This window comes from Amphiprion ocellaris, chromosome 19 (genome assembly GCF_022539595.1).
Source record: "Amphiprion ocellaris isolate individual 3 ecotype Okinawa chromosome 19, ASM2253959v1, whole genome shotgun sequence".
Classification (NCBI taxonomy): Eukaryota; Metazoa; Chordata; class Actinopteri; family Pomacentridae; genus Amphiprion; species Amphiprion ocellaris.
In genome coordinates, this window is record NC_072784.1 from 1,878,992 (window position 1) to 1,897,695 (window position 18,704).

The 18,704-nt window shown below is 37.5% G+C and overlaps 1 protein-coding gene across 4 annotated transcripts; it reads left to right on the plus strand.

Moving 5' to 3' along the window:
- The first annotated feature begins 151 nt into the window (after nt 1-151).
- Nucleotides 152-17,944, plus strand: cln3 (CLN3 lysosomal/endosomal transmembrane protein, battenin). Of its 4 annotated transcripts, none has more exons than XM_055005467.1 (15): nt 152-441; nt 521-557; nt 1,967-2,069; nt 2,167-2,250; nt 2,849-2,928; nt 4,727-4,812; nt 8,068-8,140; nt 8,652-8,795; nt 10,364-10,503; nt 13,249-13,331; nt 13,413-13,481; nt 13,671-13,726; nt 13,805-13,898; nt 15,585-15,725; nt 16,401-17,944. In XM_055005467.1, the coding sequence occupies exons 1-15, from the start codon at nt 405-407 to the stop codon at nt 16,515-16,517; spliced, it is 1,344 nt and encodes a 447-aa protein (XP_054861442.1). In that variant the 5' UTR covers nt 152-404; the 3' UTR covers nt 16,518-17,944. The 4 variants fall into 4 exon arrangements, with proteins under 4 accessions (XP_054861442.1, XP_054861443.1, XP_023126152.2 ...); XM_055005468.1 differs by having other exon boundaries at nt 153-441; nt 1,967-2,063; XM_023270384.3 differs by having other exon boundaries at nt 154-441; nt 13,279-13,331.
- Nucleotides 17,945-18,704: the final 760 nt, after the last annotated feature.

Here is an 18,704-nt window from a genome sequence, read left to right on the forward strand (position 1 = left end):
TTTCTTCAAAGGTGTCACGATGTCAACAACAACAACAACAATAATAATAATTTTCGATTTGACATAACCTGACTTAGAAAAAAAAAATAATAATGATATCGTAAATTTTGTACTTTATTGGTGCGGGAAGGTTCCGGGTTGGTTTTGTTTCCGCGGGGCCCCGTTAGTCTGAACACCGCGCTCATGTGACGTCGGTAAAATGTATAATTTGTGATGCGGAATTAGAGTTAAAAGCGCAAAAACAGCGCGTTTTTGTTGAGGAATTCACCGTGTGTGTATTTATGAAAGCTTGTTAGGGTTTTTATTATCTAAATATAGGATGTGCTCTGTGTGTTTGAGCAGTTTTTACCGCTAGTTGTTGGTTTTATTTCATTCACCTGAACCTAACTGGTTTGTAAACAAACATGGATCCGACAGAAAACACAGATCCAGACTCTACTGGTGGGTCTGACTGAACTAAGGAATGCAAAATTACAAAGTTTATCCTGACACGAGTCGCTAAATGTGTTTTTATTTACAGGTCGTGGCGCACAACGTCGCAACTGGGCTGGATTCTGGTGAGTGTCATGTCTATTAAACAAGCTTTTTTAAAAGCCTGCGACATGTAAAACGCCTGTTATTTCAGCTGAAGGTATAATCTAGCATATCTGTATTGAAACAAGACGGCAAAATCAAGTGTCACTCGTAAGGTAGAGTGTTTTATGTATATATATAAAATTAAATAAATGCTGACTGAAACTGCAGCCCACAGCTTCCTCATAGTTTAGTAGTGAATTCACACAATTACATTCCTACTGGTTACTGATACTGAAGAAATGAAAGGTTGTGTGCTTTAATGCAGAAATAAATACAAATACTGTTGCAAAAAAATGTTTAACTTTGTGTCATGATTGGAAATGCATTTTAACAACATAAAGAGGTGGAGGGAAGAAAATTCACTTATGTTTTTCTCCACAAATAGTTCATATATTGAAGTGAAAGCACTAATTAGGGCTACCTATAGGAAAGGTAGACATATGAGAGATGGAGAATCATTTCTCTGCAGCCATTACTCACATACACACTGATCAGATATAACATCATGACCACCTGACTAATACTGTGTTGGTCCCTTTATGCTGCTAAAACTCCTCTGATCCAGTGGTTCATCAGAACCTCTGGGGATCCTGTGGATTCTGTGGATCCTGTGGGTTGCAGGGTGGGTCCTACCTAGATCAGGCTGATCCTGGGAATCCCTTGGATGCTCAGTAAGATCTGGATGTGGGGAGTGTGGAACCCAGGTGAACAGCTGAGCTCTGTCATGTTCCTAGGGTCACTCCTGAGCAGTTTTAGTGGTGTGTCGGGGTTCATTGTCCTGCTGAGGGTGGAAACTGGCATCAAGGACTGCTGTTGCCATGGAGGGTCGGGGGTTGCTTGACCTGCAATGTTTAGGAGGGTGGTACATGTCAAACATCAACATTAATGTCAGGACTCAAGGCTTGCCAGCAGAATGTTGAATTATAATAAGATGATGGATGTTATTGTCTTCACCTGTCAATGGTCAGAATGTTGAAGCTGATCTGTGTCGATGCATTTATAAAACCACCTTCAACCAAGTAGCTCTGACCAACAACAAAATATTTACACAGAATTTGTAGCAATTCAGATGAATTATTGTTCCTGGATAGTGTGTAGGCACTATGAAAATATATTTACAAGTAAATTAAGAATCAGTGTCTTTATGTTTTTATTAGTTGCAGTGTTTATGATTAAGTTCCAGCCGTGGATTTAGTTAAAGCTCTTAGGATAAAGACATGTCCTGTTTGCTCAGCTGAAGCTGTCTGCAGCGCATGATTTAGATCCACAGTTCTTTGGCTGTTTATTAAAGTGAGACATGAGACCTTGTGGCTGGTGGTTTAGTTATCAGATATATTGATGCATCTGCTTGTGTTTTATAATCTGTCATCTCCTCTGAATGCTCCTGCAGGCTTCTCGGATTGTGCAACAACTTTGCTTATGTGGTAATGCTGAGTGCCGCCCATGACATCCTGAAAAAACAAGAGTCGCAGAACGCCACGGCATCCGTAAACGTGCATTTAAATATTATCTGTTATCAGTAACAGTTCAAATCTAGCAGCTATCTATAAAATGTTTGACTTCTCAAATGTTTTCTTCCTTTAATTTCAGAGTTCAGTCACATTTTCCATGGACTTCCAAGCTGGGAACAGTAGCAACAGCAGCAGCTACGACTGCAACCCTGTCTCTACTGCGGTAAATGGAGATTCACTGTATGGCACTGAAGGAAATGAATGAGTCTGTATGAGAATTAGTGGCTTGTCAGAGTGGATTTTTGTGTGAGAGGATTTGTCAGGCTTTCTTGAGTCCTTGTTTCACAGTGAAGACTTCGAGCAGAATTGAACCTGAGTGCATTGTAACTGAAATTCATGTTAATAACCCTAGAAACGACTGGAAATTCATGCCTGTCATCGAGCTTTGAAGCTTCAACATAAACATATCTAATCCACAAAATTGACACCTTATAATAGACATAAATTAGTGTAAAATAACTTCTTAAGTTTGGAAAAATTTAATGCTAAAGCAGCCCCAGCATCAAAGAGTCTGCATTAAAATTTAGAATTAGATTTTATTTCCTGAAGCGGTAAAAAAAAGCTGCCATGTGGTGCATTGAAGACTACTTTCTAAGAGTCTGGACTGTGCTAACTTATAAGGTCTTATTAGATATTCAACAATTAAATAGCCTCAATGTGTTTAGAATATAAACACTAGTGATTTAAAAGGAATTATGTTTTTTTTTTTATTATTAATGGGAGAGTGTCCTATTCTGTGAGTTTTTTCATTCTCTTCACAGGCTGTGCTGTTGGCCGACATCCTCCCAACTCTCGTCATCAAGCTGTTTGCTCCCTTTGTGATCCACAAACTGCCTTATGGGTAAGACCGTCATCATTACATCTAACTATGGTTATTTATTTCTCTCAAGGTTGCCTGCTTTTCTGCTGAGCTGCTGCACATTTCAGAGTGAAGACTCTTTTCTAGTGCACTACTAATGAAAGTGTTACTTCTCACAAATTACAAGAACTGTGACGTCTTTCTGTGCCTCCGTGTCGATGACAACTGTGGTGTTAGATTGTCCATCTGTCCTGGTCTTTTGAACACAATATCTTTTAAATGCCTTAAAGGGATTTCTCCAGAGTCAGCACAAATGCTCACAAACACACAAGGATGAAACGAGGAGAATTTGGTGGTCAGAGGTCACATACAGATCGTTCAAAAGTTTAGGGTCACCCAGACAGTTTCTTGTTTTCCATGAAAACTCCCACTTTTATCCATGTGCTAAAGGTGAGGTTTTGGAATAAAAAAAGTTTACACTACTTGCTATGAAATCTTTTCAGTGATGTCCTTTGAAAACTCCCACTTTTATCCATGTGCTAACATAACTGCAGGGTTTTCTAATCATCAATTAGCCTTTCAACACCATTAGTTAACACAATGTAGCATTAGAACACAGGAGTGATGGTTGCTGGAAATGTTCCTCTGTACCTCTATGGAGATATTCCATTAAAAATCAGCTGTTTCCAGCTACAATAGTCATTTACCACATTAACAATGTCTACACTGGATTTATCATTCATTTAATGTTATCTTCACAGAAAAAAATGCTTTTCTTTCAAATACAAGGACATTTCTAAGTGACCCCAAACTTTTGAGTGGTAGTCTAGTTTTGGTCAAAACTCAGGAATTCATACAGTAATTATGACAGAATTTCAAAGGAATCTCTAATAGGATGAAATGAAGAAGTGGTGACATTTTATACCCAAAATTCGAAGCTCAACTCCACTATGACATTTTTATTCAAACTCAGGAACAGAACAAGGGATTCTGACCATATTGCACGTTTTTGGTCAGAAACTGATTTAGTGACACTAATGCTGGGTTCCCACCTTCTATACTTCCTCACAGTCTTCAGTAAATACAGACGTATGACAATTTAAAGGAAAAACCTAAAGGTTTCACCCTTACAGTGAGAAGATCTGGTGGCTTTGTTGTGCTGTGGTTCATTTTACTGACATGGTTTGGTTCCACTTGTCCTCTAAGACGGAAGGGTCGCTGCAAATCAATGCAAAGTTGTTCTAAGACATGAAACATTTCTGTCCTGATGGGAGTGGTCTCTTCCAGGATGACAGGAGGGGTCAGCAAATGGTTTGAGAAGTATGTAAATGATGGGTATCATAAGTGAACCTGGATTAAACTGATGAGAGATTTTACACCGGCCATGATCATCATAACACTAAATGAGGGAACATCTTTTATAGGAATGGTGTTCAGTCGTATGTTGGTTTTTCCTGTAATTTGTCACTAATCTATATTCTAAGAGTCTCGTCACACATGAATGTAAGCTTCAACTTACCAGATGAGGCTATAAGAGAGTGTTTCTGGTTGTTGTAAGTAGCCATGCAGACAGTTAATGTTCAGGTACCTTTAGGAATGTCAAAAAGCAAAAATATAGTTTATTATTTTCAAGCAGTTTCCATTTTACATGCTGTGTTTGTGTCCCTGGAATGTTGAATTACTATTTTCAGCCCGTCAGTGCTTTATTTAGTCTTCAATAGTTAAGGCTGGTTATTATCTGAAACTGGCAGTTTTTTTTATTTTCTGTTTTATAAGTGAAAAGTTGAAAGTGAAAATGTCACTTTATGTGGTTTGACTAATTCCCTTTTTGTAATTCTAGTGTCCGAGTGTTGTTCTGCGTCGTCATGGCGGCGACAAGTTTCCTCCTCGTGTCCTTCTCCTCGGCTGTGTGGACGAGCATTCTGGGTAAAACCTACTACTTCTGTTTTCTTAAATCTTTTATCATTGCTGGTGATTACTGGGATTAGATTAACTTGTTTTGCCGTGGTTTCGTTTCCTGTCGTCTTATCTGCTGTGAGCAGCTGTGGCTGTTTCACAGGAACCAAGTATCACTTTAGTTTTATCAAAAGCAGCTGCTGGAAAATATTTATCACCACATTGATACCGATCAGTGACCTGATGTTCAAGTTGAAGTATTTGAATGTGTTTTTTTTTAATATATGCTTCACTTTAAAGCATGCGTCAAAGGACTATAAGAGAAAGATTGAAATGAACCAAGCCAGGGGTGTCCAACATGCGGCCTGTGGGCCAAAAGCGGTCCTCCAGAGGGTCCAATCCGGCCCTCAAAGTGTAAAAATTCCAGAGAAGACATGAACTGCAGATTGTAAATTAGTAAAACTATACATTTAAAATCATTTCTAGACCATGACAAGTTGTTTGGATCAAAAAGTAAAATACTAGATTGTTCAATGTTCTTCTGTCATTTTGTGTTTCATTTTTGTAATATTTTGTCTTGTTTTTGTCTGACTTTTGTCGTTTTTCTCATGCTTTTGTCGTTTTTCTCATGCTTTTGTCGTTTTGTTTGTCGTTTTGTCTTTTCTTTTTGTCTCGCTTGTGGTGTTCTCTTTTTTTGTCATTTAGTGTTTTGCTTTATTCGTTGTTTTGTATATTGTTTTGTCATTTTGTGTTTTTTTGTCTCACTTGCGTTGTCATTTTTGTCTCGTTCTTGTCTTTTTGTGTCTTTTTTGTCTCGCTTGTGTCATTTGTCCATTTTTTTGTTGCTTTGTAACTTTTTACCTAATTTTTTGTCTTTTTTGTTTTATTTCATTTCGTTTGTCTCATTTTGTTTCTGGTTTTTGCCATTTTGTGTCTTGTTTTTGTCTCATTTTTGTAATATATTGTAATATATTGTCTCATTTTTGTTGTTTTTTTGTCTTTTTTTTATCTGACTTTTGTCGTTTTGATCATAAAGTAAAATCCTCTATGATTCAGTTCCAGATACCTGTGATTAAATGTTGTGTTCCTTTGTAGACACTGTGATCTGGAAGTTGTAATGTGGAAATGATAAACTGAGGATGAATGTTGTTAAAATTGAACTTATTTTCTTCAGAAATTTCAGATTATTCATAATGTTTAGTAAAAAGATAATTCCTTAAATGTGAATATTTTCAAAACATACCTTTTTTCACTAGAACAAAGGAACCATTAGGAGTTGTGGTTATTTCTAGGTTATTATGCTGTGATTTTACTGGTCTGGTCCATTTGCGATCAAACTGGGCTGAATGTGGAACCTGAAATAAAATGAGTTTGACACCCCTGAACTAAGCAGTCAGTTAAAGGACAGTAGATGTTGGGGTTACATCATGTGGTGAATACTGAGCTTCTTGTCCTCAACGTCTCAGCGTCTAGTGAAGCAAAAGGGACAACACCTCCATTCACTATTTCCATTTAGTCTTACATAAAAGTTGTCCAAGTGGGGCGGATTTATCCCACTGTGTCAGAAATGAGCTGCAGCCTGCTGTTTCTCAAACTCTCTGTGTGTCTGTCAGTTAGTATTTAGTTTAGAAAACTTCATCAAGCATGAATGTATTTCAGGATATGCTCCTGTAGGCACAATATACGCTGAAATTGTAAATGTTTCTAGTCTCTTTGCATTTCTACAAATCAAGTCAACTTTATTTATATAGCACATTTAAAACAACCATGTTTGACCAAAGTGCTTTACAAATTCAAAATAGGAAACAAAACATAATCTGTGAGGAAGATGAACAACGACACATATCAAGGTGTCAGCACTCAACTTCAATTAAAAGCCAGAGAGTACATGTGTGTCTTCAGTAGGAACTTGAAGGTATCAAGAGACCGAGTGACTCTAATTTGAACAGTGATTCCACAGACTGAGTGCAGCTACAGAAAAGGCTCGGTCACCTCAGTTTCTGGTTCTGGATCTGGGAACTTTAAGGACCATCTGATTGACCGACCTCGGCGCTAAAACTGGAGCAGGAACATGTAAAAGCTCAGATAAATAAGAAGGTTCCAACCCATTTAACACCCTAAAAACAAGCAATACAATCTTTAAAACAGTTCTGAAGCAGACAAGAAGCCAGTGGAGTGAGGCTTAAACTGGAGTGATGAGCTCCCGTTTTTAATTTTAATTTTTTACCCCTGTTAGAAACCGGCAGCAGCATTTTGGTCTAGCTGGAGCCGACGAACAGACATCTGATGAAAACCGACACACAGAGAGTTGCAGTAGTCTAGCCTAGATGTGATAAAAGCATTATGACTCTCTCAATGTCGTCGTGGGACAGATAGGGCTTCACTTTGTCAAGATGGGGCCTTAAAATGATCTCAGTGTTATTTCAGTTTTATTAGGACTACATACAGTGTTAACTACAGAGAGCGGGTCTGACATCTCTCCTGATTTATTACATACTTCACTATATGTAATCTCACCAGTGTTATTGACAGTAGCTTGAATTTCTGCTCTATGAAGTGCAACTTAATTCCCCCACTGTGAGATAAAATAAAGAGTAGTGTCTGTGGCTTGTACTTCCCTTTCTGTTATAAATCACACCATGCTGTTTGTTGCATTTTATAGACTCTACAATGACAGCTGCGAAACATTTTACCCATCAGTGAGAACACAAAATGCTCACATGTGTCTGAATTGTGAACGTGGCGCTTCTGACAGAGTTAAACCTTTACTTTGAGCTGATTATTTAGGTAGAAGTTAATGAGTAGAAGTCATTTCATGGTACTACAGGCCTTTTTTTTGTCGCGATTAAAATGTAAAACAGAAACTGAAACCATTTACAATGAGAATGTGAGATTGAATTTGAGATCAGTGACTTAATAATTCTGTCTAGGTTCCTTGTGTCAGCCATTTAAGTGAAGCAACACTCCCATATAGTAGGAATAATTATTATTATGCAGTTTTTTGAAAGGACACTTCATAGTGGACTTTGGGTGGCAAAATGTGGTCTTGTTAGGGGGATCTGAATTAGAAACTGAGATGTCTTGAGTTCCAACCATATTATGGGTATTACTGATGAAATGGAGTGTGTCTTTTTGTGAAAATTCTATTAGATTAAAGTCACCAGTTAGTGATTTGTCCACGATCAGGGCCTCAGTCAAGCTGTTAGAAAAATTAGACCCATGTGAAGTTCTTCTCTTTTGAACTAAAGAATATTTTTTTCGAACGTCTCTTCCTCTGTGTTTTAGGCGTGATCTTTGCCAGCATCAGTGCAGGACTGGGGGAACTGTCCTTCCTCTCTCTCACGGTATATTTCAGCAGGTAAACGCTCAGTTTTTACCCTTTTATCTCGACTTCACCAAACATTCTGCACACTGAACATCAGCACACGATATAACCTGCATCACTTTTTTAGTTTGACGCCCTGGTGCTTTGTTTGTTTTGTTGTTACGTTCTCATGTAGTTGTATGATGGCTTTTCTCTGCCAGAAAGAAAGAAAACAAATAGTACAAAATTAGAAAACTTTATTGATAAGAAAGAGATAAGATAATTGAAAACAGCCTACAGTGTAATATTGGTCACAATAAAAGCAATAAAAATATTAATAAAAGTACAAATGTTCAAATATATGGTATGGTAAATTCATTTTACGATAAAATTTAAATTAATTAATGGCAAACCATTATAAGGTAAGCTACAGTAGAGTACTGATGGAGATGAGCACAAAGTGAGGAGTTTTACAGTAAATTAAATGTCAGTTGATCGTAATAGTAGTAGACTGTTTAAGTTGGGAATGTCTGACTTGTTGACGCTGGTTTCCCGCCTGCCTCAGGGATGTACTGGGAGGTTGGGGCTCCGGTACTGGTGGCGCTGGTGTTGCTGGCGCCCTCCTCTACTCGGGTCTCATCCAAGCCGGCCTCTCGCCCCAGATCACGCTTCTCATCATGCTGGTTGTCCCGTTTGCCATGCTGGTGAGGTAAGTGTAAAAGATGAGAAGAATGGTTGATCTGTGTTGAAGAAGCACCATCCACAATATCTGTTGTCTCTCCTTGTTAGTATATAAGTCAAGTTTCATTTTTACTATCTATAATATGATTCAACTTCTGCCTCACATGATGTTTAAAGGCACAGAGACAATATGCAACACAAGTTTAGTAGAACTTCTTGCAACTTTGTTCATAAAATGTCAAAAATCTGATGACGTTTTGACATATTTGCACAGAAGCACTTAACCCTCGTGTCATCCTGTGGGTCAAAATTGACCCAGTTTAAAGTTTGAAAATGTGGAAAAAAAATACATTTTCACAGTGAAACTTCTGATGTCCACATTTTCAAAAATTTTTGGGAAATCTTTGAAAATTTTTTGGTGGAAAAAAAGAAATGTTAAGAGTGTTTCTTAAGAACATTCACAAAAAAATCAACCAAAATCCAGCGAATTTCACTGGATTTTGGTAGATTTTTATGTGAATGTTGTTAAAGAAAATATTAGAAGTTTTACTGATACATATGGAATCACTTTAGATATTTTTAGGATTTTTTTGGAAGATTTTTACTCATTTTTTGAAAATATTTACAAGAATTTTCTTGCCAAATTTTGGGGATTTTTTAAAAATAAAACTTTTCAGGGAAACTTTTAAGGAATTACTGGAATTTTCTTCCTGAAGGTTTTGCAAATTTTCATAAATTTGGGGAAGTTTTTTGCTGAATTTTGGGATATTTTTCAGACAAGGAAAGTATATTTTTTGGTGCCTGTATATGAGGACAACAGGAGGGTTCAGAAGCACCGTCCAGAATATCTCTGTTGTCTCTCCTTGTTAGGATATCAGTCAAGTTTCATTTTTACGATCCGTAATACGATCCAGTTTCTGCCTCACATGATGTTTGAAGTCACACAGAAACAATGTGCAAAACAAGTTTAGTAGAAGTTTGTTCATAAAATGAAATATTACAGGTGCAGGCATTATTATTCCTGAATTCCACAGTGATCTATAGAGCTAAAACGATTAAATCTATTATTAGACTCCCTTTTGTCACAGAATGAGTCTAAAGTATTAATGAGATTATTACAGAATGGGTTAGAAACAAGGAAGTTCTGGTGTATGAATCAGAATTACCCTTCTTTTTTGTGAGAAATTTGAATTGTTTTAGTTTATTGGGCCAAGAAAATGTACCCAAATTAGAAATACGCCATAGTTAGAGGTCAGATCTCTAACATTTACAGACTTCTGACACCAGCAAGTGAAAGGGGTGCTGCTTTATTTGAAGAGGTTTGGGAGACACACCTTGTGGTAATAAATTAATGCAGGTTCTGAGGTGTTTGACTGCCATGTGAGCAAAAGGTTTAACAATTTTCTAATAACAGAGTCGAATTGCTTTTATTGTGTGAACCTACTTGGCCAATAGAGATTCAATTTAACTCAGTGTCTGTTACTGACGAGCGTTTTTACATTTCATGTCCGTGAGGGTGGGCTAAACTATGGAAATACGTTACCCAACAACACTAATGAAATGATTTTCCCTCATTGATTCTTTATTTTTCACCAGCTATTTCTTCCTGCTGGTTCCTCCACCTTCATTCCCTCAGTGGAGGAGCAGCGACACTGAATATACAGCTGTGGGCTCAGAGGAGAGACGGCAGCTGATGGATGATCCAGAGGAAGAGGAGCAGGAGAAATCACCCCCAGGTAAATGTCACAAACTTAATGTAAGCCCCACTGCAAATGATAAATAGATATTACTGAAATAAAGTGATCCAGTAGAAGCAGGACGTGTTTTATTGGCCAGTGATTCTGCTAATCTATCAGCTGCAATACGTTAGATTGGAACGCAAGAATGCAAGGATACACAAGAAAATCCTTCTGTTATTCTTTTAAAGATTTAGATTTTAAGGTGATTAAAAAGAAGCTTTTGTTAGCACATTATTTAAGCAGGTTATTATTTGAAACCAGCAGGAATTGTTCGGACTGGTGTGGAGACAGATAGTTCAGTGACCTCAGCTGTTTTTATCTTGGGTTTGTTCGAGGAAACTGTGTCGTCTATGTCTGCATTGGAAGCGATAAAGGGATTTGTTTATCAGTAAACACTGATATCTGTATTCCATGTGCACATTTTATACACAGCATGTTTTCTTATGTGATGTTCAACTCACACATCTTCTCACAGTATAAATAATAGAGCTTTGGGGTTTAAACTTTTAAAAATTAAGTGTTTGTGTTTGGCTTGGCTAAACTGAATCAGACACCAAGTAACTGGATTTCCTATAAATTGGATTATTCCTCTGAATCTCGAACAACTGATTATTTTTGGTCTCTTGGGTGTAATGAAGATGAACTATAAACACTGGCAAAAAATGTTATCACCATTAAAGCTGAGGGAATTAAAACTGTGAAGTTCTGAGCTGGAAAACAAAAGCAACCAACTGAAAGAGGTTAAAAAGCACCTTAGACTAGTATCAGTCAGTACTTGACATTATTTTGTTCTGCAAATCTTCTACAAAACCACATAGTTTGCAACACAATGTTAGAATTTTTTGGGGTGGCCATGAATCCTGGAGGGTGTACGATAAAGTGAGATTGGTGGATTAGCAAGGTATGTTGAGCCTAAAGTCAGAGTAGTCAGTGTCAAGGTGGCTCTTTCTTTAAAGTGATAGATCTCCTTATGCTGCACAGTAACCTGAACCAGAGGAGGTTCTGTTCAGAGTTTGGGATTGAGGTAATATCCTCCCTTCTACCAGATCTTTCCTGACAATTCTCTATGAACCATTAGAATCTCAGCAACTAAATGAAGCCGTGCAGGTGCAGTAATGCAGATTGGGAACCTACATACATTCAGTTGGTGATGCAGAAGGTGCAGAAATGTATTTTTCCGACTTGCACTGCTAGTATTAGAACATTGATTTCTGTATTTCTGTGTTTTTGCATTGTGCATAAAATGTTAATCCACAGACTTTAAACAGTGCAGGTTTAGAACAGAGGTTAGGAGCTGTATCTGGTCCAGATCTGGAATGAAGATGCTCACAGGGTTTAGGGATCAGACTATTTCCTGGGTAGGTTTTCTGTGGGCCAGACGAGGAAGAATCTGGGATGCCAATGAAACTCCTTTTTGACAGTTTGGTCAATATTTGTGCAACACTTCTGTCACTGAAGTAGGAAATGCTCTTTTAAGATGCAGATAAGTTGATTTTTTTTTTGCACAAAGTTGCTTTGGTAATGTTGAATACAGTCTTTTTGATTTTTTCCCCTTATGGTTATTAAAACCAATTAGCCAACATGTTGAATTAGTTCAACAGATAACACTCAAAGGAATGCTTATACTCCCTTAATGGCATCATCAGTTTCTGAAATCTGGTCCTTCAGTTGGTTCAGGATTGAGGGAGATACTGTTTTTTTTCTCCAGCTTCATCTCCCTTTCTTAGTTCATCCACTACTCTGGGGTCAATCAGAAGTTTAACCCTGAAGTCTCTGACTTATCTCATCTTTCCAATCTGGAACATGTTGTTGTCACCATTACCATTATTCTGTTGGTATTTATTACAGAGAATATTCAATCAATAAAATTTTATGTTTATTTGGCCAAAAACTTGGTGAAAATATTAATTATGGGACAGTGTCAGACCTAAATGTACTTCTTGGTTATCATGTTTAAATGTATTAAATTTAACAGTTATAGGATAAAAAAGTTACGTACCACTTTCGCGATGCATATTAGCTCTAATTGGGGTTTTGTGAAGCCAAAGAAAACCTTTCTGGTTTGTACAAACACATGATGGATATTAGATTTTACTTCTGTATTATAATTCAGCCTTATATCTGGACCTTATTGGACCTTATTGGACCAGACTGAGGACAATCAAGACCAGAACAGCTTCAGTCGACCTTCAACTCGTCTGGTTGCTGTTTCACAAGTTACAGATTTGATGTTTTTGGACGGTGAACAAACAGAACATTTCCACCGCCTTAGTTTAATAACAGCTTTAGGTGCAGCATTAGTTGCTTGTGTCATATTAAGCCGAACACAGAACTGCTTTGCTTTGGTTTTTATTTTTTATGCCTCAGTCTCCTGTAATCAAACTATGATATAATCAGCATGCAAATCTTAGAATTTGACTCGTTTTCTCAATGAAAATCAAGAAAGTCAATGAGAAAAATCATTAAAACTCTAATTGAATTCAGCAAAACAGAAGCAAAATGGTTAGAAAAGAGGGTTATTCATTGATAACGCACAAAAAAATAGACAGATTTCAACAATAACTGTGGAGCTTTAAGGCTTAGAGGAAGAACAACCGTTTGTTTTGGTCTGTTTGTCCAACTGTGACATTGGCAGTGACCTCAGGACCATCACAGCTGTCTTTTACAGAATATGAAGAAGCTGGTAATGTGAATGAAGTGTAATTCTAAAGTCCTGCTGTTTGTCGTTGAATAACTACACAGGCCATGTTATCTTCCCCTTTAATGTGTCAGAAAACAGGACCTCCAGACTTCTCACCTTCCCGGAGAAACTGCAGGTCATCAAAGTAAGTGGACTCTTCATTAAATGTGAGTATCTGAGCGTTTATGTGGTCACACCGTTACTGCATCTCCATTTCTGTGAACAGGGTTTGCTGAAGTTTGTACTTCCTCTGGGACTGGTCTACTTTGCTGAGTACTTCATCAACCAGGGTTTGGTGAGTCCTCTGGTGCCCTCTAGCATCGCTGTTGTCTTACTGCAGGTCGATCCAAACTCCCCTCTGGAGTAGAAAAATTCAGTACAACTTTCATGTTTGTGGAGGTCATTTAAACATGAAAAATTACAGCAGGATTCTGTGATAATTCTGAGCAAAAGTTAATGTAAATCTTTCTTCTTCTTCTTCTAGATGGAACTCCTGTTTTTCCGCAACTTCTTCCTGTCACATGCAGAGCAGTATCGCTGGTCAGTCGACCGTTATTGATATTATTCTGAAGGAATGACTTTATCTAGGATTCAGTTTGGTTATTGTTCTGTGCTCAGGTACCAGACGCTCTACCAGGTCGGTGTGTTGTTGTCTCGGTCCTCCCTTTGCTGTATAAAGATCAGGAAACTGTGGGCTCTGTCGTTACTACAGGTGAGAAATTAAGAATCATGGGGGACATATGAGGCTTTCTGACGTACATTTTCCTAAAAAAATATCTGAAAGTTTGTGTCGATTGCCAAAACCTTGGTTAGATATTTCTTTAATTGCCACTAGGAAAATAAATAATGGTTAATATTGTGTTGAATAAAATTGTGCAGCTTGTAGGTTCTACAACTCTACAGTTTCATTTAGCTTTTTTCCAAAGCAGCACACATCTGAGAGTAGATACAACACCAGCAAGGATCTAAGTCAGGAGAAAACAACCTGGATAAGAGCCATAAAACAAGTTTAAGTGTGATAATAGGACCGTGGTGTCTACAGGCAGCGTGGACATAAGGAGGTTCTCTGTATAACGTTCAGAAAACCATTGATATTAATGACACGAGTGGCTGTTAAGTTAACTATAATCAGCATCTTGTTGCTCGTCAGACTCAAGCAAGCATCCCGAACATCAGCCAAGACAATAATATGACTTACATGACACTGAATGTGATCGATCGACTCGTGTTAGCGGACGTGCTAACTAGAGTGTTTTAATAATTTGACGGTTCATTAAACTTGAGACAAGGGAGTATATTTGACTCCCCATCAGTAAAACAAAGCCAGAAAAGGTTGCAATTCATTTTCAGGGACAATCTTCCCTCCATTACCGGCACCAGATATCCCCCTCCTCAAACTGGCATTAAATCTTTCTCTATACAGCGAATCAAACATTTACATGCTTCTGGACTTTCTGTAGCACATATTCTGATCCAGCAGGGGTAATAGAAAGCTTTATTTCTTCTCTAAAGGCTGCAGCTCCTGTAAGCTTGCATCCTCCAGCTAGTGTTAACTGTCCAGTAGGAGGTGATTCCCTTTCCTAGTCAGGTCCACACCCTGCTTCATTGACTGCTATATACAGTCTTACATCTCTAGCTCACCCTTAGGTTGAAAATGCTGCTTAAGAGGAAGGGTTACAACTTCAGCTAATCAGAGTAGGTGGTCAAATGAATGAAAATATCCTGTAAGAAGCTCCTGAAACAGCCTGCAGAGGACAGAGGGGAATCTGGGCAGGGATAAAAGATGGATTTTGGAACATTTAAAAAACTTATGTGAATAAAATGAACCGATATGGGCGCCCCTGTAGCTCTACAGGTTGAGCAGGCAACCCTTAAACAAGTCCGACTCGTGGCCATTTACTGCAGGTCTTTCCCCCACTCTTCTCCCTACAATTCCTTTATCTGTCTTCACTGTGTACTGTAATAAAGGCAAAAAGACCAAAAAAACAACTTGAAATAAAAAAATTAAGGGATATAAAGGGCCATGTGTGCCGCTGTAATGCCACATGATATTAAAAAGAGTGAAATATCAACACAGGCCAAGTATCAGCCACTTCTCTATATGTTAGGATTAGGTGAGTTCTGACTTTTCCTCTGAATGGTTTCAGAACTCTTTTTTTTTTTTTTTTTACAGTGACCCAAATCCTCTTCTTGGCAGTGATACTGAATTTATACAATTTTTAACAGGAAAAGACCTGAGAAAGCAGAAAAATGTTTTTAAAAAGCACCCAGAAGATTAAGAAATATTCTATCCCACCTGTGCAAATAAGAAGAAATACACCAGTCACTTTAGTGTGCAGTAAGTTTGGATTCTTCAGAGCTTTGAATCTAAGTCCTGTCTTCTTTCTGCCCTCTCCAGGTGGTGAATGCAGTGTTTCTCCTGTTCGCTGTTCGTTACCAGTTCCTGCCCAGCGCCTGGCTGGTGTTTGCTATTGTCCTCTATGAGGGTCTGCTGGGTGGAGCTGCTTATGTTAACACCTTCTATTTCATCAGCAAGGAGGTAAAATCATTGTTCTGTCAGAGTTATTGAAAGCAGCTGTTTTGCTTTTAACCCTCCTGTTGTCTTCATTTACGGGCACCAAAAAATATAGTTTCCTTGTCTGAAAAAAAATCCAAAAATTCAGCAAAACAATTCCCCAAATTTCAGAAAATTTGCAAAACTTTCAGGCTGAAAATTCCAATAATTCCTTCAAAGTTTCCCTTAAAAGTTTTATTTAAAAAAAAAAAAAAAAAAATCCCCCAAATTTGGCAAGAAAATTCTTGTAAATATCTTCAAAAAATGAGTAAAAATCTTCCAAAAAATCCCAAAAATATCTAAAGTGATTCCATATATATCAGTAAAACTTCTATTTTCTTTAAGAACATTCACATAAAAATCTTTTTTATGTGAATGTTCTTAAGAAACATTTTTAACATTTCTTTTTTTTCCACCAAAAAATGTTCAAAGATTTCCCAGAAATGTTGAAAATGTGGACATCAGAAGTTTCTCTGTGAAAATATTTGTTTTTCCACATTTTCAAACCTTAAACCGGGTGAATTTTGACCCGCAGGATGACACGAGGGTTCAAAAGGTTTCTGTCAGAAACAACTGTGTATTCTTGAGTTGCCGGTGTTTAATGTTGGACAGTAAGCCTTTAATGTGTGTCCGTCCTGACGTCTCTCTGTCCTCCCACAGACTGAGGACAGATACAGGGAGTTTGCGATGGCTGCTGCCAGCGTAGGAGACAGTCTGGGCATCGCTCTGGCTGGACTCGCAGCTTTCCCCGTCCACAGATACTTCTGTTCCCTATGACTGAGCCCACGCACTGACCGGCAGCATGAATAAGCAAGACGTGGGTGCGCTGCATTTGATGGACTTTTTTTATTTTTTTTAACTGAAATGGGTTACAGACTGACCTGAAAAAAGCAGACATCACTCCTACATACAAACATTGATTCCACAAAGTGTATATAATGCAGATTTCAAATCAACAGCAAGTGAACCGTATAGATAGATGAGGACTCACTTATTAATTTTACCATCAACCCCTGACCGACTGTTGCTGTGTCCTGGAATACACAGGATTTTTTTTATTTGTTTGCAGTAATGAAGGCTTTAAAATGTAAACTCAGAGCTGATTTTATGTGAAAGTGCATCTCTGAAGCCAAACATGGTACTTAAACGAGTAGTAGTAAAGGCCTCAGGTGACAACACTTATGATTATAACTTTTTTTATTGTTTTATTTGTATTTACTACTGTTGATATGGTATCTCTGTTATGCCATTATCACGATGTTGAACCATTGATTCCTGACTGTTAAAGCATTATTTTTTTGCTTAACACTGTTGAACTAATGGTAACAGAAGAGAAGCTAGAAGCTCTCTAGTAGATAAAACTTTTATGGTGCCTTTTTAACATCAAGCTTAATTCAGATTATTTCTAAACTAAATGATGTGTTGTCGAGTTTATTGTGCTTTTAAATCACTGGTACAATTCGAACAGGCCTTTAACTGAAGTGACCCAGGATGCCTTCAATTGTAAGTTCGTTATGAAAGGGAACCGGAGTGTTTTTAACTTTTAAAACTTTATGTTTTATTTACGGTTCTGTCGCAATATGGAAACCAGGACAATATCAAGAGCTTTAACATGCTTTGCACTAACGTTCAAAAGTTTGGGGTCACTTAGAAAGGTCCTTATTTTTGAAAGAAAAACATTTTTTTCAGTGAAGATAACGTGGAATGACTGATAAATCCAGTGTAGACATTGTTAATGTGGTAAATGACTATTCTAGCTGGAAACGGCTGATTTTTAATGGAATATCTCCATAGAGGTACAGAGGAACATTTCCAGCAACCATCACTCCTGTGTTCTAATGCTACATTGTGTTAGCTAATGGTGTTGAAAGGCTAATTGATGATTAGAAAACCCTGCAGTTATGTTAGCACATGGAGAAAAGTGGGAGTTTTCAAAGGACATCACTGAAAAGGTTTCATAGCAAGTAGTGCAAACTTTTTTTATTCCAAAACCTCACCTTTTCTGAAGTTTTAAAGTAATGGATGAGAACATGTTTGAAAATGTGATTTTACTCTGTTGGACAGTGAACATCTCACGAACTAATGTGTACATTCCTACTGACATTTTAACCATGTTGTGCTGCTACTGCTGCATTACAGCTTTAATATTGTTTGTTTAGCCTGTCCTGAGTTTAACATGAATAAAGCAATGAGGTTACCTTTGATTTCCTTCAGTGGTGTAATTGATTTGTGTATAAATAAATATTCCGGGGGCTGCTTCTGGATGAGATCATTGAAAAGTCTATAAAGTGTGTATAGGATGCTGTGATTATTCCATCTAATCATTTCAAACACTGAGGTGTCTGTGAGTCAGAGCGATCTGCCTGGCACCTTTGGACTAAAAATAACTTACATTTTCATTCACAACCATTTGCTATAAAATGTAATCGAGGATTGCTGTTATCATCAGGACTGCAACCAATTATTTTTCCCATTAATTAGTCGGGTGATGCAAAATAAAGACTTACTTGTTTAATATTGCTTTTAGCTAATTTTCTTTTAAATCAAATGTAGCTTTTAAGTGATTTTATAGTTTTTATTGTGTGCTTTTGATTGTTTTACTATTTTTTATTTAATGTATTTAACTTTTTTCTTGCCTTGTAAAGAGAAGTATTCTTTTACCTTTTCAAAACAGTTGAAACTCTATTTCTCTCTATTTATATATACACATTTTCAGGGGTGGTTCGTTTTATTCAGTGTAGGACCGGGGTGTCAAACATGCGGCCCGCGGGCCAAAACCAGCCCTCCAGAGGGTCCAATCCGGCCCTCAAATTTTTAAAATCATTTCTAGACCATGAACAGTTGTTTTGATCATAAAGTAAAATACTAGATTGTTCTTTGGCCATTTTGTGTCTCATTTGTCTTGTTTTCATAGTTTTTTTGTCTTTTCTTTGGCTGACTTGTCGTTTTGTTTCTGTTTTTTTT